Source organism: Coregonus lavaretus (assembly GCF_964263955.1).
Source record: "Coregonus lavaretus genome assembly, contig: HAP1_SCAFFOLD_5850, whole genome shotgun sequence".
NCBI classification, from domain to species: domain Eukaryota; kingdom Metazoa; phylum Chordata; class Actinopteri; order Salmoniformes; family Salmonidae; genus Coregonus; species Coregonus lavaretus.
Window position 1 is genome coordinate 1 of NW_028159107.1, and position 21908 is coordinate 21908.

The window sequence follows — 21908 nt, forward strand, 5'->3', positions numbered from 1 at the left end:
AGTCTAATAGTACAGTATCCTATCAGTCTAATAGTAGGCTACAGTATCCTATCAGTCTAATAGTAGGCTACAGTATCCTATCAGTCTAATAGCAGGCTACAGTATCCTATCAGTCTAATAGCAGGCTACAGTATCCTATCAGTCTAAGTAGGTACAGTATCCTATCAGTCTAATAGCAGGCTACAGTATCCTATCAGTCTAATAGTAGGCTACAGTATCCTATCAGTCTAATAGTACAGTATCCTATCAGTCTAATAGTACAGTATCCTATCAGTCTAATAGTAGGCTACAGTATCCTATCAGTCTAATAGTACAGTATCCTATCAGGTCTAATAGTACAGTATCCTATCAGTCTAATAGGACCAGTGGAGTAGGCCTGTCTTTCTATTCTGCCAGTAGAGCTACTGGGCTGGGAGCATGATACAGTGTTTACTGATCTGCAGGTTCTCTGGATCCCTTGGGACTGTTTCTCTCTATTATGATGGAGAGAGAGAGAGGGAGGGAGAGGGAGAGGGAGAGAGAGAGGAGGGGGAGGGAGAGAGAAAGAGAGAGGGAGGAGGGGGGGAGAGAGAGCACTCAGCTTCAGTCCAGCATCATAGCTCAGCCGCAGCTCTATATAAGGCCATACTAAGCTCTATATAAGGCCATACTAGTTCTGTATTAAGTCCAGAAGAAGCCAGCTAGCTAGGCTAACTGTGTTTTATCACGTTCCACCTCCGCACACATTTTTGTGGAGTTCAGCTTTATCCAGTTTTGCTTGCAGCTACACTACTGTATTTTCCAACTGGTATTTTGGCAGGGCTTGTTTTGATCTTTTTCTCAACAACAATGGTCTTGTTAGACTACATCAGGGTTTCCCCAAACTCCGTCCTCAGGACCCCCAAGGGGTGCACGTTTTGGTTTGTGCCCCCAGCACTACACAGCTGATTTTAAAATAATCAACTAATCATCAAGCTTTGATTATTTGAATCAGCTGTGTAGTGCTAGGGCAAAAACCAGAACGTGCATCCCTTGGGGGTCCTGAGGATGGAGTTTGGGGAAACACTAGCCCTGCGTCGTCACCTAAATCAGAACTTTTCAAACGTATCAGGCCCAAGTTTTGACCCAGTGTCAGCTAGCGCCTTGGTTGGACCTCAGTAATGTTGTGAAAGGTTGTCTAGTTTTTTGAAAGGTTGTCTAGTTTCCTTCTCTACTTCTGCCACCCTGTGGTGGATGTTGGTACTGCAGCTAGACGGCTGAGTTCATCCTAGGATGTTATCCCGTCATCCCAACAACAACAATTCAAAGTAAACCAGCAAGCCCTTTTTAGTCATGGCTAATTATACTGAAGTATACAACAAGTACCCCGAAAATAACAGATCTACAACTCTATTTTACCTGAACATTTCAAGGCTGCTTGGTTTGTACTAACCTTCTATGCATCTCTCTCTCTCTCTCTCTCTCTCTGTCTCTCTCTCTCTCTCTCTCTCTCTGTCTCTCTCTCTGTCTCTGTCTCTGTCTCTCTCTCTCTCTGTCTCTCTCTGTCTCTCTCTGTCTCTGTCTCTCTCTCTCTCTCTCTGTCTCTCTCTCTGTCTCTCTGTCTCTGTCTCTGTCTCTGTCTCTGTCTCTGTCTCGGACACACACACACACAGCAGGAAAAGCCTTGCTTAATAATCACATCTCCAGATTCACCACTAGATGTCCCTCCCTCCACACGATTCTAACTCACTGTAACCTCACACACACACACTTTCTATCTATCTCTCTGTGTCGTCGCCAACAACGGCTTTCTTTGTAGCCTGTGGGGGTCCCGAAATGTGTGTCACCTTCCAACATCACACACACCCACGCTCCCACTCAAAACCCCCCCCCCCCCTCTCTCTCTCTCCTTGTAGTTTGGTCTGTCTTTCTCTGATTGTGTGCCTGCCCTGCCATGGCTGTCCTGCTAAGGCGTGTGGGCCGTGTGGCTCTACAGTTGTCCCTGAGACAGTCCAGGACCCCCCATACGGCCCCGCTGCTATCCACTCGTCTAGGTAGAGTAACCACCGCCTGACTGTGTCATAACCCCAGATTAGGGGGAACTGGGTTGGGATTAGGATTAGATGCTGTCGGTCTCATCACACTCCACTCCAGCGCAAATAGAGCCCCACAATGGAGGTGTCATAATACCCAGAAAACTTAGCAGTCAAACAGGGAAATTATTCCAATCGTTTTTTTTTCCAACATTTAATTGTTGGAAAATTAATTGTCCTAGAGAGATTTGACATTGTTATCAAAACGTCACGCCAGGGTGAGCCAACACGAAACACAGCCCTTTATATTAAGGGTTCCTAAAATCCCCTATGGGAAAAAATGAATGGTGGAAAAACGATTGGAACCATTTCCCTGTTTGACCTCTAGGTTTCTGGGTATTATGACTCATACTGTGGTCCTCTATAACCAGGCACTGTCCAGAGGGTAAAGACAGCCATGCACAACATTATATGGTACTTATTCCAAATAATCTACCAATAATAATATGACTTATCTATAATCCTGTACTAATAATGAACCCTAACATTCTGATTTTAATGTCCTTCCATAACTGTCTCATCCTCACCTCTGGGTCAACTTCAAATGCCTTAAACTGGAGGTGAATATTTCATTCTGGATCAATGTCTTCAACATGGCCTCTGTCCGTCAAGGCTCTGTCTGTCCGTCTGTCCAGTCTCCTCGTGTCTGTTAACCAATCGTCCTACAGCATCAGCCCTGCATGAAAAAAGGGGGACGTCGGTCGGTGGATGGATCAGACCCTGCTGTCTGTCTGTCTGTCTGTCTAACAGTGTACAGTGATTGACCTGTGACCTTTGACCTATGTGTTGTTGTTTTCTCTCCCTCTGCCTGCTCCCTCCCTCCCTCCCTCCCTCCCTCCCTCCCTCCCTCCCTCCCTCCCTCCCTCCCTCCCTCCCTCCCTCCCTCCCTCTCTCAGCCTGAGTAGCATAGCCCTCCCCCATCCCTCCCTTCCTCCCCTCCTAGACAGCGTGTGTCAGTCGGGCGTGTCCTCTCTCTCCTCCAATCAGCAGACAGCAGCTGACAGGCCCAGCCAATCAGAAGCAGCCATGTCGGGGTTCAATCTGCTGCACCTGATCACCAATGCCAAGCCTGTTGCTCTGAAGCCCTGTGGTCTCCCTTCAGGTTGAGCTTGGCGCTGTGTGGTGTGCCTCTCTGTCCTGCTCTGCTCTGTTCTGCTCTGCCTCTTGATCTCCTTGAGATGTTTTTTTTTTTATGAAGGGGGTGTGATGATTTGTCTCCTGCAGAAAAAAACACCTACAATAGTATTTATTAAGTTAATGTTTTATCATTTGTTGTAATTATTGTAGCATTGAAGTCAAATTCATAGCTTGTTTACAGCTAGCAGGTTTATTTGCGAGAGGTGTAATGACTACATTTGGAAATATTAAAATATATAGAGATTCAAACGTCTTTAGTCAAAGCTTGGCGATTGTGGTGTTTTTACTGCAGTAGTCAATAACAACCCTTCTCACATTGTGCTAAGCCATCTCTTCTCAGCTACGAACCTTGACTGCTGCCTATTTTCAGCTGGTCATGGAATAACCAATAACTCACTGCGTGCCTTCCTTTCAGCTTGCATCTAACGTACTGTGTGTTTTTTAATGCTGTTTTTGCTTGGCTAACGTCAACTTCTTTTATCCAGAGAGATTTGGGGTTTAGATGTCTAGAAACCAGCATCTTACTTTCTTCACATCACCCCTGTACTTCTCTAATGGCAGAGGTTTAATATGGCTGTATTAGATAATTATTATTTTTATTATTATTAGTGTATTATTAATATATTATGTTGGTATTAGACCATGTTTCAGAAGCCAATTACTGGTTAATTAATCTGTGACCTGACGTTGTTGAATGGTCTCATTTTAATTCACTGTCTGTGGCTACAATACCATAAAATACCCCTAAAGTATTGCTCACAGTCATCAATGAAATACCACACTGAAGCTCTGCTGGGTCTGGATCAACACGGAGACTGATTGGGTTGGGAGAACCACCTAAAGAGAGGGAGGGAGAGACTGGAGAGGTTGAAGGCGGGAGGGAGGGAGGGAGGGAGGGAAGGAGGGAGGGAGGGAGGGAGGGAGGGAAGGAGGGAGGGAGGGAGGGAGGGTTGGAGGGAGGGAAGGAGGGAGGGAGGGAGGGAGAGAAGGAAGGAAGGAGGGAGGGAAGGAAGGAGGGAAGGAGGGAGGGAGGAGGGAGGAGATAAAAAGAGAAGGTCGGGGAATGAAAAGCCATACGTTTGACAAGTTAAAATAAGCAAGCGGGAGTAGCAGAGAACAAACCTTGCTTACAATTAGGAAACAATATTTACACTTGAGGTTGAAAAATGTGCTAATTTGTAAGGTTGACCCCTAGCTACATCAGAACATAGTCACGGGCAGGGCTACAGGCACAGGGGCCACATACCAAGGGGCTTCCCTAGTGGCACCCTATTCCCTATATAGTGCACTACTTTAGACCAGAGCCCTATGACACCCAATGGTGCCATTAGGGGCCACATTCCAAGTCGAGTTCTTTACTGGCTCTCAGAACACAAATGGAAACAGTGGGTAGTTTCCCTCATTCTCTTTCACTACACCCCTTCCCAAAGAACAGAGAGGGGTCAATGGAAGAGAGGGGTCAATGGAGTACACCATCCCCCCCTTACCTCACACAGTCAGTCAGTCAGTAGGAGAGTACCCTATACCACCCCCCTTACCTCACACAGTCAGTCAGTCCGTAGGAGAGTACCCATCCCCCCCCTTACCTCACACAGTCAGTCAGTCAGTAGGAGAGTACCCTATACCACCCCCCTTACCTCACACAGTCAGTCAGTCAGTAGGAGAGTACCCTATACCACCCCCCTTACCTCACACAGTCAGTCAGTCAGTAGGAGAGTACCCTATACCACCCCCCCATTACCTCACACAGTCAGTCAGTCAGTCAGTAGGAGAGTACCCTATACCACCCCCCCTTACCTCACACAGTCAGTCAGTCAGTCAGTAGGAGAGTACCCTATACCACCCCCCTTACCTCACACAGTCAGTCAGTCAGTAGGAGAGTACCCTATACCACCCCCCTTACCTCACACAGTCAGTCAGTCAGTAGGAGAGTACCCTATACCACCCCCCTTACCTCACACAGTCAGTCAGTCAGTAGGAGAGTACCCTATACCACCCCCTTACCTCACACAGTCAGTCAGTCAGTAGGAGAGTACCCTATACCACCCCCCCCCTTACCCACACAGTCAGTCAGTCAGTCAGTAGGAGAGTACCCTATACCACCCCCCTTACCTCACACAGTCAGTCAGTCAGTCAGTAGGAGAGTACCCTATACCACCCCCCCTTACCTCACACAGTCAGTCAGTCAGTCAGTTCTAGGAGAGTACCCTATACCACCCCCCCTTACCTCACACAGTCAGTCAGTCAGTAGGAGAGTACCCTATACCCCCCCCCTTACCTCACACAGTCAGTCAGTCAGTAGGAGAGTACCCTATACCACCCCCCTTACCTCACACAGTCAGTCAGTCAGTAGGAGAGTACCCTATACCACCCCCCTTACCTCACACAGTCAGTCAGTCTGTCAGTCAGTAGGAGAGTACCCTATACCACCCCCCTTACCTCACACAGTCAGTCAGTCAGTCAGTAGGAGAGTACCCTATACCACCCCCCTTACACCTCACACAGTCAGTCAGTCAGTCAGTCAGTAGGAGAGTACCCTATACCCCCCCCCTTACCTCACACAGTCAGTCAGTCAGTCAGTCAGTAGGAGAGTACCCTATACCCCCCCCTTACCTCACACAGTCAGTCAGTCAGTCAGTCAGTAGGAGAGTACCCTATACCACCCCCCCCCTTACCTCACACAGTCAGTCAGTCAGTAGGAGAGTACCCTATACCACCCCCCTTACCTCACACAGTCAGTCAGTCAGTCAGTCAGTAGGAGAGTACCCTATACCACCCCCCTTACCTCACACAGTCAGTCAGTCAGTCAGTCAGTAGGAGAGTACCCTATACCCCCCCCCTTACCTCACACAGTCAGTCAGTCAGTAGGAGAGTACCCTATACCACCCCCCTTACCTCACACAGTCAGTCAGTCAGTAGGAGAGTACCCTATACCACCCCCCTTACCTCACACAGTCAGTCAGTCAGTAGGAGAGTACCCTATACCACCCCCCTTACCTCACACAGTCAGTCAGTCAGTAGGAGAGTACCCTATACCACCCCCCCTTACCTCACACAGTCAGTCAGTCAGTAGGAGAGTACCCTATACCACCCCCCCTTACCTCACACAGTCAGTCAGTCAGTAGGAGAGTACCCTATACCACCCCCCTTACCTCACAGTCAGTCAGTCAGTCAGTCAGTAGGAGAGTACCCTATACCACCCCCCCTTACCTCACACAGTCAGTCAGTCAGTAGGAGAGTACCCTATACCACCCCCCTTACCTCACACAGTCAGTCAGTCAGTAGGAGAGTACCCTATACCACCCCCCTTACCTCACACAGTCAGTCAGTCAGTAGGAGAGTACCCTATACCACCCCCCCTTACCTCACACAGTCAGTCAGTCAGTAGGAGAGTACCCTATACCACCCCCCCTTACCTCACACAGTCAGTCAGTCAGTAGGAGAGTACCCTATACCACCCCCCTTACCTCACAGTCAGTCAGTCAGTCAGTCAGTCAGTAGGAGAGTACCCTATACCACCCCCCTTACCTCACACAGTCAGTCAGTCAGTCAGTCAGTAGGAGAGTACCCTATACCCCCCCCCTTACCTCACACAGTCAGTCAGTCAGTAGGAGAGTACCCTATACCACCCCCCTTACCTCACACAGTCAGTCAGTCAGTAGGAGAGTACCCTATACCACCCCCTTACCTCACACAGTCAGTCAGTCAGTCAGTAGGAGAGTACCCTATACCACCCCCCTTACCTCACACAGTCAGTCAGTCAGTAGGAGAGTACCCTATACCACCCCCCTTACCTCACACAGTCAGTCAGTCAGTCAGTCAGTCAGTAGGAGAGTACCCTATACCACCCCCCTTACCTCACACAGTCAGTCAGTCAGTCAGTCAGTAGGAGAGTACCCTATACCACCCCCCTTACCTCACACAGTCAGTCAGTCAGTAGGAGAGTACCCTATACCACCCCCCTTACCTCACACAGTCAGTCAGTCAGTAGGAGAGTACCCTATACCACCCCCCTTACCTCACACAGTCAGTCAGTCAGTAGGAGAGTACCCTATACCACCCCCCCTTACCTCACACAGTCAGTCAGTAGGAGAGTACCCTATACCACCCCCCTTACCTCACACAGTCAGTCAGTCAGTCAGTAGGAGAGTACCCTATACCCCCCCCTTACCTCACACATGGAGGCAGTTCTGTTTCAGTTTAAAGCACCTTCATTCGATACACAGACACACTCCAACCCCCTTCGTAGTTCAACCCCTCGTGTGTTAAAAAGTAACTTCCCCCCCCACGGGACAGAGAAAAGGGGGGTATCAATGGAGTCCATTCACTTACCAGCCCTTTTTAAACTCCATGTGTTTACTCCATTCACATGGTTTCAATCTAACAGGGAGGAATTCTCCACATCGTCCGTAAGAGAGAAGAACCCCTCCCCAAAACCTGACACGGGAACGACCTCACCGGCAGCCAGATTCCGACTCCGCACTGGGAAAATCCCAACGTTCCCCAAAAAAAGAAAAACAAAGTTACTTCCTTTTAAAGAAGCAATAATGTCCGCCGCAGCACACTAAGGGAGGGTCCCAAATGGCACCCTATTCCTTGTAGAGTGACCATAAAGGAGTCCTCATGCTTCCCATTTTGAAAAAGTTTCGGAAAAGTTTGTGCATATATTATGACAACGTTTTGTGACGTTTTTTTTTGTTGGTATTGGCCTTCGTCAAGGGTTGTTTCGGCTGTTCGTTCAAACTTTTTTTGTTTTTTTTTCTCTCGAGGCGAGCTGAAGTTCAGGAGCCGAAGTCTTCAGTTAAGGGATTCTTCAGTTGTGTTGTCATTCAACAATAGACGACTCGTTCTCATGCGCATTTTTTTCACTTGAGAAATACTGCAGCACATAGTTTAGATGTAACATTTTAGCGACTAAGATCTCCTCGTCAAAATTACTGACAGATTTCTTGAGTTACTCTAAATGACCAAAAGTATGTGGACACCTGCTGGTCCAACATCTCATTCCAAAATCATGGGCATTAATATGGAGTTGGTCCCCCCCTTTGCTGCTATAACAGCCTCCACTCTTCTGGGAAGACTTTCCACTAGATGTTGGAACATTGCTGCAGGGACTTGCTTCCATTCAGCCACAAGAGCATTAGTGAGGTCGGGCACTGATGTTGGGCGATTAGGCGCTGGCTCGCAGTCGGCATTCCAATTCATCCCAAAGGTGTTTGATGGGGTTGAGGTCAGGGCTCTGTACAGGCTTTCCCTTCACTGGAACTAAGGGGCTTAGCCCAAACCATGAAAAACAGCCCCAGACCATTATTCCTCCTCCACCAAACTTTACAGTTGGCACCATGCATTCGGGCCGGTAGCGTTCTCCTGGCATCCGCCAAAACCCAGATTCGTCCATCAGACTGCCAGATGGTGAAGCGTGATTCATCACTCCAGAGAATGCATTTCCACTGCTCCAGAGTCCAATGGCGGCGAGCTTTACACCACTCCGGCCGACGCTTGGCATTGCGCATGGTGATCTTAGGCTTGTGTGCGGCTGCTCGGGCCATGGAAACCCATTTCATGAAGCTCCCGACGAACAGTTCTTGTGCTGATGTTGCTTCCAGAGGCAGTTTGGAACACGGTAGTGAGTGTTGCAACCAAGGACGGATTATTTTTACGCGCTACGTGCTTCAGGCAGTCCCGACTGAGGGTTCCTATTCTGGTGTTGGAGCCACCATGTTCTGGTTCAGAAGACGTGCCAAATAATATGTTGTGTCAACCTTGTGGTCCTCTGTAGCTCAGCTGGTAGAGCACGGCGCTTGTAACGCCAGGGTAGTGGGTTCGATCCCCGGGACCACACATACACAAAAAAAATGATGCACGCATGACTGTAAGTCGCTTTGGATAAAAGCGTCTGCTAAATGGCATATTATTTATTATTATTATTATATTAATCAGATCTGGAAGTGTCTAACGGTTCCACACTGTCAGATCTGGAAGTGTCTAACGGTTCCACACTGTCAGATCTGGAAGTGTCTTAACGGGTCCACACTGTCAGATCTGGAAGTGTCTTAACGGGTCCACACTGTCAGATCTGGAAGTGTCTTAATGGGTCCACACTGTCAGATCTGGAAGTGTCTTAACGGTTCCACACTGTCAGATCTGGAAGTGTCTTAACGGTTCCACACTGTCAGATCTGGAAGTGTCTTAACGGTTCCACACTGTCAGATCTGGAAGTGTCTTAACGGGTCCACACTGTCAGATCTGGAAGTGTCTAACGGTTCCACACTGTCAGATCTGGAAGTGTCTTAACGGGTCCACACTGTCAGATCTGGAAGTGTCTTAACGGGTCCACACTGTCAGATCTGGAAGTGTCTTAACGGGTCCACACTGTCAGATCTGGAAGTGTCTTAACGGGTCCACACTGTCAGATCTGGAAGTGTCTTAACGGTTCCACACTGTCAGATCTGGAAGTGTCTTAACGGTTCCACACTGTCAGATCTGGAAGTGTCTTAACGGGTCCACACTGTCAGATCTGGAAGTGTCTTAACGGTTCCACACTGTCAGATCTGGAAGTGTCTTAACGGTTCCACACTGTCAGATCTGGAAGTGTCTTAACGGGTCCACACTGTCAGATCTGGAAGTGTCTGACGGTTCCACACTGTCAGATCTGGAAATGTCTGACGGGTCCACACTGTCAGATCTGGAAGTGTCTTAACGGGTCCACACTGTCAGATCTGGAAGTGTCTTAACGGGTCCACACTGTCAGACCTGGAAGTGTCTTAACGGGTCCACACTGTCAGACCTGGAAGTGTCTGACGGTTCCACACTGTCAGATCTGGAAGTGTCTTAACGGTTCCACACTGTCAGATCTGGAAGTGTCTTAACGGTTCCACACTGTCAGATCTGGAAGTGTCTTAACGGGTCCACACTGTCAGACCTGGAAGTGTCTGACGGTTCCACACTGTCAGATCTGGAAGTGTCTTAACGGTTCCACACTGTCAGACCTGGAAGTGTCTAACGGTTCCACACTGTCAGACCTGGAAGTGTCTTAACGGGTCCACACTGTCAGATCTGGAAGTGTCTTAACGGGTCCACACTGTCAGATCTGGAAGTGTCTTAACGGGTCCACACTGTCAGATCTGGAAGTGTCTTAACGGGTCCACACTGTCAGACCTGGAAGTGTCTAACGGTTCCACACTGTCAGACCTGGAAGTGTCTTAACGGGTCCACACTGTCAGATCTGGAAGTGTCTTAACGGGTCCACACTGTCAGATCTGGAAGTGTCTTAACGGGTCCACACTGTCAGATCTGGAAGTGTCTTAACGGGTCCACACTGTCAGATCTGGAAGTGTCTTAACGGGTCCACACTGTCAGATCTGGAAGTGTCTTAACGGGTCCACACTGTCAGATCTGGAAGTGTCTTAACGGGTCCACACTGTCAGATCTGGAAGTGTCTTAACGGGTCCACACTGTCAGATCTGGAAGTGTCTTAACGGGTCCACACTGTCAGATCTGGAAGTGTCTTAACGGGTCCACACTGTCAGATCTGGAAGTGTCTTAACGGGTCCACACTGTCAGATCTGGAAGTGTCTTAACGGGTCCACACTGTCAGATCTGGAAGTGTCTTAACGGGTCCACACTGTCAGATCTGGAAGTGTCTGACGGTTCCACACTGTCAGATCTGGAAGTGTCTTAACGGTTCCACACTGTCAGACCTGGAAGTGTCTGACGGTTCCACACTGTCAGATCTGGAAGTGTCTTAACGGTTCCACACTGTCAGATCTGGAAGTGTCTGACGGTTCCACACTGTCACGGATGGTCTTGTGATCTTATTCCACAACCCAAAATAATTGTAAAGGGCTCTAACACAGTCTGGCGTTGGAACCATTAGACAGTTCCAGATCTGACAGCTAGGGTCCTAAATGGTATACCGTCCGTTCCATTTAATCCGCGCTCAGCTCCGTCGCAGCATTTGCGAGGGTGTGTAGCGTCCTTAAAGGGATGCTAGCAGATACCATAGACTTCCAGTCATTGTGCTAACGCTAGTTATCATTGGCTCGTGAAATGACCTCTTTAACGTCCTTCATGCTGGACACGGAGACATAAAAATGGTACCCACGAGTTCATCTGATTCTGGGGAAGTAGATAAAGGGCATCATTGCCAACATCCCGAAGTATCCCGTTAAGGGGTGTTATAGCTTTTGGCTAAATAACCTTCCATGAACACCAGAACATCTTCACTGTAGACTGACTAGTGCCTACTGCCTACCAAGCTAGAGTGAGTGTGTGTGTGTGTGTGTCTGTGTTCACAACCAATTTCGTTTGAGAATGTTATCCATGCTTTTCTGCTCTGTTCTCACAATGGCCTAACATTTTAACCTAATGTTTTACACTAGATGAAATCGCCTAGACTTCATCTCGGTTTATCCCAGAACTGAAATCCCATGTAATTTGGTCAGATGATTGACGTTTTACATATTCTGTCCAGGAGAGATTACCTAGACTAGATTCCACAATATTAGAGTTGTTAGCCTGTGGAACCGGTCTGGTCAGCTCCAGGACGTGCTTTGGCCGTAGCACCCCCCCCACCCCCCCCACCCACCACACACACACTAACTGTAGAGAGGTCACGATCAATGCAAAAATAATGGTCGGTTCCAGGCAAGAGTCAAGTAATTACAATCTAAAACATCTAAAAACCAAAGTTTGCATGTGCCACCTTCTCCACTCAGTCCCTATACTAAATTGTGTATGACATTTTTGTTTGTATATTTCTGAAGTGATCAACGTGTGTACATCTTGCCTGGAACCTGGAGTGATATGAGAGGGCAGTGCCTGAGCATCGTGTTTAGACAGGGAGTGTGATGAGTAGCTAGGGTCCTGAGTTTCTCCTGACCTGGGGAAAAAAACTCCTGGCCCTAGTGATGATGATTATAATGATGAGGGACAAGTAAAGGCAGAGGGGGTCAGAACGGGGGAGATGCACCCTCCCCCTTGGCCACAGCAGTGGTTCTGAGACCCTAACTCTTTCCCCCTCCTGCCCTCCTATAGGAACATGCCGTACCAAGAAGACATGGCCCAAGTCCTTCTCTCAGGAGGAGCTGAAGAAACGTCTCTCCCCCATGCAGTTCCATGTCACCCAGGAGAGAGGAACAGAGAGGTATTGGACCCCCAAAGCCTAATGTATAGGGACCCCCAAAGCCTAATGTATATGTATAGGGACCCCATAATGACAAAGCAAAAACAGGTTTTTATCAAACTGAAATATAACATTTACATAAGTATTCAGACCCTTTACTCAGTACTTTGTTGAAGCACCTTTGGCAGCGATTACAGCCTCGAGTCTTCTTGGGTATCACGCTACAAGCTTGGCACACCTGTATTTGGGGAGTTTCTCCCATTCTTCTCTGCAGATCCTCTCAGCTCTGTCAGGTTGGATGGGGAGCGTTGCTGCACAGCTATTTTCAGGTCTCTCCAGAGAAGTTCGATCAGGTTCAAGTCCGGGCTCAGGCTGGGCCACTCAAGGACATTCAGAGACTTGTCCCGAAGCCACTCCTGCGTTGTCTTGGCTGTGTGCTAAGGGTCATTGTCCTGTTGGAAGGTGAACTTTCACCCCAGTCTGAGGTCCTGAGCGCTCTGGAGCAGGTTTTCATCAAGGATGTCTCTGTACTTTGCTACTTTCATCTTTCCCTCGATCCTGACTAGTCTCCCAGTCCCTGCCGCTGAAAAACATCCCCACAGCATGATGCTGCCACCACCATGCTTCACCATAGGGATGGTGCCAGATTTCCTCCAGACGTAATGCTTGGCATTCAGGCCAAAGAGTTCAATCTTGGTTTCATCAGACCAGAGAATCTTGTTCCTCATGGTCTGAGAGTCTTTAGGTGCCTTTTGGCAAACTCCAAGCGGGCTGTCATGTGCCTTTTACTGAGGAGTGGCTTCCGTCTGGCCACTCTACCATAAAGGCCTGATTGGTGGAGTGCTGCAGAGATGGTTGTCCTTCTGGAAGGTTCTCCCATCTCCACAGAGGAACTCTAGAGCTCTGTCAGAGTGACCATCGGGTTCTTGGTCACCTCCCTGACCAAGGCCCTTCTCCCCGATTGCTCAGTTTGGCCGGGCGGCCAGCTCTAGGAAGAGTCTTGGTGGTTCCAAACTTCTTTCATTTAAGAATGATGGAGGCCACTGTGTTCTTGGGGACCTTCAATGCTGCAGAAATCTTTTGGTACCCTTCCCCAGATCTGTGCCTCGACACAATCCTGCCTCGGAGCTCTACGGACAATTCCTTCAACCTCATGACTTGGTTTCTGCTCTGACATGCACTGTCAACTGTGGGACCTTTTATATAGACATGTTTGTGCCTTTCCAAATCATATCCAATCAATTGAATTTACCACAGGTGGACTCCAATCAAGTTGTAGAAACATCTCAAGGATGATCAATGGAAACAGGATGCACCTGAGCTCAATTTCGAGTCTCATAGCATAAGGGGTCTGAATACTTTTGTAAATATTTTATTTAGCAAAAATGTCTAAACCTGTTTTTTGCTTTGTCATTATGGGGGTATTGCGTGTAGATTGTGGGGAAAAAGTCAAGGGTTCTGAATTCTTTCCGAATGCACTGTAGAGTATGGGACCCCCAAAAACATATTTATTTCCAAAACATTTCTATAGTACTGCTACTGCGCCATCAAGTCAATTGATTTAGGGGGGTAAATAACAATATGCATTTCTGTCAACACCAATGCAAGGATTAAGAGGTGTAGTAAATATTGCGTAATTATGGTGTAAGATACATGTGATTTTTTTTGTTTTTGTTTTGTTTTTCGCAGTTCATAGTTATTTTCCTGCTCTGATTGGTCAGTCACGTTCCACGAGCCGTCATTTCCCCCCCCCCCCCCCCCCAACGGAACATTCCAGAACATTCCTGTGTCACGTCGACGTTAAAGCTTGGCTGGCTTTATCCTAAAGGCCCTGGCAGTGACCTCACTAACCTGCCTTGGGAGGTCGCAGCGTGTCTCTAGTCGGTCGGCAGCAAAACAGTCGTTCGCTGGAAAATACAGTGGGACGACCCAAATGGCACCCTGTTCTCCTATTGGGCTCTGGTAAAAAAAACAGTGCTCTATATAGGGAATAGGGGTGCCATTTGGGACGTAAAAGAAGAAGAAACTCAGTGACACTAGTCTCTACCCCTCCCTGCCTCCCTCCCTCCCTCCCTCCCTCCCTCCCTCCCTCCCTCCCTGCCTCCCTCCCTACCTCCCTCCCCTCCCTCCCTCCCTCCCTGGCAGGACACACGTGGGGAAAGGGTTTGTCGGACCATTTTGAGGGAGGAATGTGAAAATGCCCTGGATGGTGGTTGGTTGGTGGAGGCGGAGTCTGTGTCCCAAATGGAACCCCATTCCCTATTTAGTGCACTACTTTTGACCAGGACCCCAATGCACCCTGGTTAAAACTGGTGTACAATATAGGGAAGTGGCATTTGGGACGCGTCCAGGGAAACGAGGTCGGCAGGGGGATACTGGGGTGTGGTGGTAGGTCCCCCCCCCCCCCCCCCCCCCCCTCCCCCTCCAACTGGGTTCGGTTCTGGCCAGGCCTAAAGCTTGTGGGCCCAGCCATAGCCCCTGTTGCCAAGCTGTTCTAAGCTGGTGTGGCTGTAACCTACGTTTAGTTTATACACTGTGGTCTGTGGCTCTCCACCACGGGACACTTCCCCATTTCTGTGGCTTCGATACCCAAACGACCAGAGCCCGGGTTTTTTTTTTAGACACATAATCATTGTTAGTAGCACAGATACCTAATAAACAGCTGATCCATAACTGTTGTTAGCAGCACAGATGCCTATAAACAGCTGATCCATAACTGTTGTTAGCAGCACAGATGCCTATAAACAGCTGATCCATAACTGTTGTTAGCAGCACAGATGCCTATAAACAGCTGATCCATAACTGAACATTAAGGCACAAGAGTTTAGTGCTGCTGTATCATGAATACAGTCACAGGGACATGGCTTTGTTTGCAGTGAACCCATGAACCCGGGACTGTCTTCATGATACAGCACTGCCTCGCGTGCCTTATTGTTTTTATGAAACTGTCACCAACGTATTAAAATAACAAAGAATTACATGTTTTCATTCAAACGTTATTTTGATAAGTAAATTCATAAAAAATTTAATTATTCCACCAGAAGATCTAGTCCGTACAAAAATCATGTTGCTACATAGTTGCTATGCAAAGGGACTCATCTGTTCTAAACAAAATGGTTGGGTTTTACTTGGATACGTCCACGATAATGACGTTGATGCGTGATTTCGACTGGCTCAGGGGGAAAAAGTTGTCTCATCTAGTCTGGGCGCCGTTCACTCATATGTATGGTACTACAGATATCGATATTCAAAAGTGAAACATTGTTTTCCGAGGTCGGACTGGCTTATATTAACCCCCCGCTGCACCAAACTAAATGCTAGGCTGGAAGCAAGGGGGAAATAATGTGCGAGTTGAGATAAATACAAGAGATAATTCGGACATGATAATCTTATTGAGGGGCATTGGCAGGGGCGCAACTTTCACTGGGGACATTCTGAAATTAAATGTTTTGTCCCAATACACCAATACAGCACGGCTTAGAACGCTGCTTATCCACTCAGCATCCAGGATCCAAACAACCCGTTTTTATAGTCTGCTAAATGGCATATTATTATTATTATAGCCGTTGTTAGTAGCATGGAACTATCACAGCTGATCCAAGTGTACTGCTAGCACTGACTTTGATGATAACTTCCTTTTTTATGGAAGGAAAATCTCCTTCCTAGCTGTCATAAGTTGACTGACTGCACTAACTGTAAGTCACTCTGGATAAATGACTAAACCGTACTACTGTAACTAGAGTCGATCCGTCTCCTGCTCCCCAGTGCCTTCAGAGGGGAATACACCGACTATAAAGAGGATGGTATCTTCACCTGTGTTGTCTGCGGCGCCCCGCTGTTCAAGTAAGTTTAGATGGTTGGTGACGTCATTACTGTACCCCCCCGCTCCCGATCTCCTCCTGATTTGGTCTAACCTTCCTCTCCTCGGAGCCAGTGCCCCCCCCCCCCCCCCCCCTTTAGTCCCTTCTAGTCTCTCTCTGATTGGTTCAAGAGCCACTTTCCCTCCTCTTAGTCCCTAGTCTCTCTCTCTGATTGGTTAAAGAGCCCCTGGCCTGCCTGACCCAGTGAAGGTTAACTGTAGCTGACGAGCTTCGTTACCAGGTCACCTGTTTCCCTCCGGGTTGGGAAGGACATCCCATGTACGTCAAGGAGAGGAGAGAACACAATTTCATTTATCCTTTTTTTTTTTTTTTTTTTTTTTTTTTAACTTTTGAAGTGCCTGATGCTTGTTGTAAAGTTGTATTTTGTAGGTTAGAGAAAAGAGACATTTACTAAAATCCATTGTCTCCCTTTTGCAGGTCAGAGACGAAGTTTGACTCTGGATCAGGTAGGTTTGATACAGCGTCATTACCTCATTACCTCACACATTATTCCATGACTTCATCTGGCACCGACCAACCGCTCACAGGTCAAGGCAACGCTGATGAGCTCCGAGTCACGTTGTCTTGTTTCACTTTCACTCGCTTCATGTCTTAATACACGGTAGAATAGACCTTGGATGGGGTCCCAAATGGCACCCTATTCCCTATTTAGTGCACTACTTTTGACCAGATCCCATTAGGGGAATACACAGAGAATAGGGTGCCATTTTGGGACGCACACCTGGTTTCACTCAACATAATGTATAGCTGCCATTTCCAAAGGCCTCATATCAACACGAGTTCCAGATTAGAGACGTTGAAGCAGCGTAACATTGTATTTGACACATGGTTCGTAAAGAAAAGGTGAAGACTAACAGTGAGTCTAGGCGTGTGCACTCGTTCGGCTTTCTGATGGTTTCTTAGAACAGTTAACAAATAAAACACCCTTCAATGTTTTTGTGAACAAAGCATGAAACGCACTGAGAAAATCTCACTGCCGATAGGTACTTATCACCGTGGGAGGCCCTTCCTTCCTGCGTGACGACCGGGTAGCTACACACATGAATCGCAACGCTCGTCAGTGGCCGACAACTTCACTTTGAGCCAATCGGAGAGCACGAACCCCCACGTGGGAGCCAACAAAAAAAATATGAAAGAGGGCGTTGAGTCCGTACAGCTACAGATGAGCCAGTCACACTTCATATGCAATGTAGGCTAAGGGATGGTAGCTAGCTAAGTGCACAGACGCAATGCTACACAACACTACTTCCTCCAAGCTAGCTAACCACTGTAGCTAGTATTGACATTATCATTAAATCACAACGGGATTAGCTAGTTTCCATGAAAACAGCTGCCTGTGTTAGCTGCCAGGTTAGTGCAGTGTCCTTCGCTAGCTAGCTGTGTTGTGCTAGCTAGTGAATATGCTAACGTTAGCGAGCTAGCTGTGTTGTGCTAGCTAGTGAATATGCTAACGTTAGCTAGCTAGCTAAACATACGGCTATGGTCTGGCACTGGCAGTATGGGATTATGAGAGAGTGAATTAAATTGTCTTCGTAATCTTACTAGGTAGTTATCTAGCTGTGGCTATCAACAAGGGCTCTACAAAATAGCAACATTAGTAGCGCAGATAGCTGGGAATCTAGACTGTAAGCAATTCGCACGGATATGTATTGCCAAACAACGCTACTGCCACCTTCTGGTCTGGAGTATTTTAACAGAGCTGAGTGGCTGATGACTTCCAAGGTTTTTGCTGTGTTCAGAGGTGCTAAGTACGGTCGGCAGGCAAACGTTTGACGGTCCTACCGGTTTGTCTGAGCTTTTACACCTCCGACTGACCAGTGGGGGAAGATTTAAGGCTGCACCCCAAAATGGCACCCCTATCCTCTATTTAGTGCACTACTTTTGACCAGGGCCTGGGCTCATATGGCTCCGGTCAAAAGTAGTGCACTTATATAGAGGATAGGGGTGCCATTTGGGATGTAGCGTAAGACACTTCCAGAGAGTCGTTTTTTAATGAACGCTATCTTGGGGAGTCTGTCATAGCTAATCCTTAGGAATTCCTGTTGGGTTTAATTGCAGTCTCTCTCTCTGACCAGTGATCTGTCTTAGGCTGCAATTAGGAAATACCTTAGAGGGGAGATCGGCCGCGGTGTCACCGAGACTGAGGAGGAACTGTGATGAATGTTAAAGGTTCTTCACTAAAGGGTTTCAGAAAAAGACTTTGAATGAGGATTAGTGAATGAGGTACATTCTCAGAAACAACCCTCCTTCTGGAAAGCTATGTGGGCAGGCTTTTGCTCCAGCCCTACTAGAAGAAACCCGTTTCAGCTAACCAAGGTCCTGAGGAGCAGTGGCCTAGTTGAGATGAACAGCCCTACTAGAAGAAACCCGTTTCAGCTAACCAAGGTCCTGAGGAGCAGTGGCCTAGTTGAGATGAACAGCCCTACTAGAAGAAACCTGTTTCAGCTAACCAAGGTCCTGAGGAGCAGTGGCCTAGTGGAGAAGTTGAGATGAACAGCAGGGGGAGACAGAGAGGTGTGTGTGTGTGTTGGGAGACGCATAGACGTGTGTCCACAAGCGCTACAAATTTTGCAGAAATTTCTACAAAATGTTAAACTCCCTCAAATCAACGTTTCCGTCAACAACTGAACAGATGGTGAAATACAGAAGTGCTGCTCGGCTCGCTTACCCTATTCCCTTAACAGTACACGACTTTTACTCAGCTACTCCTGAGTGGCGCAGTGGTCTAAGGCACTGCATCGCAGTGCTAACTGTGCCACTAGAGATCCTGGTTCGAATCCAGGCTCTGTCGCAGCCGGCCGCGCCCGGGAGACTCATGGGCGGCGCACAATTGGCCCAGCGTCGTCCAGGGTAGGGGAGGGAATGGCCGGCAGGGATGTAGCTCAGTTGATAGAGCATGGCGTTTGCAACGCCAGGGTTGTGGGTTCGATTCCCACGGGGGGCCAGTATAAAAAAAAATAAAAAAAAAATGTATTCACTAACTGTAAGTCGCTCTGGATAAGAGCGTCTGCTAAATGACTAAAATGTAAATGTAAATGTTTTAACCAAACCTGGGCTGTGTTCTAAATGCCAACCTAGTCCTTTACATGCTACACTGCTCCAATCACGGAGGCTCTTGACGGTGGTAATAAAACCCACTAGGTGTATCTCAGTCACACACACACACACACACTCTCACACACACACACACACACACACACACACACACACACACACACACACTAAGCTCAGTAACAGTCCTCTGGGTTGGAGTTAGCGTTGGGGATTCTCCTATTCTGACCTATAGATTCCTCTATTCCCCAGTGTGTGGAGTTAGCGTTGGGGATTCTCCTATTCTGACCTATAGATTCCTCTATTCCCCAGTGTGTTTCCTGTGTTGCTGTGGAATTTCATGGCTTTGTAGTTGTGGCCAAGCATTCCCCCTTCCCCCAACTCCTCAGACTGGGGGAGTGGAGGCAGGGGTAGACGGTTAGCAGCTTGATGGGGGAGTGGAGGCAGGGGTAGACGGTTAGCAGCTTGATGGGGGAGTGGAGGCAGGGGTAGACGGTTAGCAGCTTGATGGGGGAGTGGAGGCAGGGGGGGGGGGGGGGGGGGGGTATGGTGGTTGTTCCAGGGAGGCAGGGGTAGACGGTTAGCAGCTTGATGGGGGAGTGGAGGCAGGGGTAGACGGTTAGCAGCTTGATGGGGGAGTGGAGGCAGGGGGGGGGGGGGGGGGGGGGGGGTATGGTGGTTGTTCCAGGGAGGCAGGGGTAGACGGTTAGCAGCTTGATGGGGAGTGGAGGCAGGGGTAGACGGTTAGCAGCTTGATGGGGAGTGGAGGCAGGGGTAGACGGTTAGCAGACTGGGGGAGTGGAGGCAGGGGGGGGGGGGGGGGGGGGGTATGGTGGTTGTTCCAGGGAGGCAGGGGTAGACGGTTAGCAGCTTGGTGGGGAGTGGAGGCAGGGGTAGACGGTTAGCAGACTGGGGGAGTGGAGGCAGGGGGGGGGGGGGGGGGGGTATGGTGGTTGTTCCAGGGAGGCAGGGGTAGACGGTTAGCAGCTTGGTGGGGAGTGGAGGCAGGGGTAGACGGTTAGCAGACTGGGGGAGTGGAGGCAGGGGGGGGGGGGGGGGGGGGTATGGTGGTTGTTCCAGGGAGGCAGGGGTAGACGGTTAGCAGCTTGGTGGGGAGTGGAGGCAGGGGTAGACGGTTAGCAGCTTGATGGGGAGTGGAGGCAGGGGTAGACGGTTAGCAGCTTGATGGGGAGTGGAGGCAGGGGTAGACGGTTAGCAGACTGGGTGAGTGGAGGCAGGGGTAGACGGTTAGCAGACTGGGGGAGTGGAGGCAGGGGTAGACGGTTAGCAGACTGGGGGAGTGGAGGCAGGGGTAGACGGTTAGCAGACTGGGTGAGTGGAGGCAGGGGTAGACGGTTAGCAGCTTGATGGGGAGTGGAGGCAGGGGTAGACGGTTAGCAGCTTGATGGGGAGTGTGGTTGTTGTAGACCTACCACATGTCCATGATGGTGTTGGAGCTATAGCTGGTGGTGCTGGGGGATGGACGGCCGTGGTGACTCCTTGCTGGATGGACGGCCGTGGTGACTCCTTGCTGTCCCCAGTCCGCCTGGCCTTGCTGCTATTCCAGTTTCAACTGTTCTGCCTGCGGTTATGGAACCCCTACCTGTCCCAGACCTGCTGTTTTCAACTCTTAATGATCGGCTATGAAAAGCCAACTGAGATTTATTCCTGATTATTATTTGACCATGCTTGTCACTTATGAACATTTTTGAACATCTTGGCATGGTTCTGTTATAATCTTCACCCGGCACAGCCAGAAGAGGACTGGCCACCCCTCATAGCCTGGTTCCTCTCTAGGTTTCTTCCTAGGTTTTCGCCTTTCTAGGGAGTTTTTCCTAGCCACCGTGCTTCTACACCTGCATTACTAGCTGTTTGGGGTTTTAGGCTGGGTTTCTGTACAGCACTTCGAGATATTAGCTGATGTAAGAAGGGCTATATAAAATAAAATTGATTGATTGATTGATTGACGGGTGGGGGGGGGGGATATGGTGGTTGTTCCAGGGAGCCGGAGGCTCCAGGGGTAGACGGATAAGGCCTGAAGAGGAGGAAGATGGAGGAGAGTCTGGTTGTTGATGACCTACCACAGGGAGACGGAAGGAGGGAGAGTTATAGGAAGGGAGTTGGGGGGGGGGGGTCCAAGAGGTAGACAGTTAGGGGCTTGAGGAGCATGGGGGGGGGGGGTCCAAGAGGTAGACAGTTAGGGGCTTGAGGAGCATGGGGGGGGGGGGGTCCAAGAGGTAGACAGTTAGGGGCTTGAGGAGCATGGGGGGGGGGGGTCCAAGAGGTAGACAGTTAGGGGCTTGAGGAGCATGGGGGGGGGGGGGTCCAAGAGGTAGACAGTTAGGGGCTTGAGAAGCATGGGGGGGGGGGGGGGGGGTCCAAGAGGTAGACAGTTAGGGGCTTGAGGAGCATGGGGGGGGGGGGGGGGGGGGTCCAAGAGGTAGACAGTTAGGGGCTTGAGGAGCATGGGGGGGGGGGGGGGGTCCAAGAGGTAGACAGTTAGGGGCTTGAGGAGCATGGGGGGGGGGGGGGGGGTCCAAGAGGTAGACAGTTAGGGGCTTGAGGAGCATGGGGGGGGGGGGGTCCAAGAGGTAGACAGTTAGGGGCTTGAGGAGCATGGGGGGGGGGGGGGGGGTCCAAGAGGTAGACAGTTAGGGGCTTGAG

At 49.2% G+C, this 21908-nt stretch overlaps 1 protein-coding gene across 2 annotated transcripts in view; it reads left to right on the forward strand.

Moving 5' to 3' along the window:
• The first annotated feature begins 1872 nt into the window (after positions 1-1872).
• Positions 1873-21908, forward strand: part of msrb3 (methionine sulfoxide reductase B3) — a 30231-nt gene continuing 10195 nt past the window's right edge. Inside the window, exons 1-4 of one of the 2 annotated variants that reach the window (XM_084197535.1) lie at positions 1873-2012; positions 12225-12333; positions 16078-16155; positions 16611-16639. In XM_084197535.1, coding sequence (XP_084053661.1) covers positions 1913-2012; positions 12225-12333; positions 16078-16155; positions 16611-16639 — 316 coding nt within the window. In that variant the 5' untranslated portion in view covers positions 1873-1912. Of the gene's footprint in view, positions 2013-2959; positions 3154-12224; positions 12334-16077; positions 16156-16610; positions 16640-21908 lie in introns of those variants that run through there. The other variant, XM_084197536.1, reaches the window with a different exon arrangement.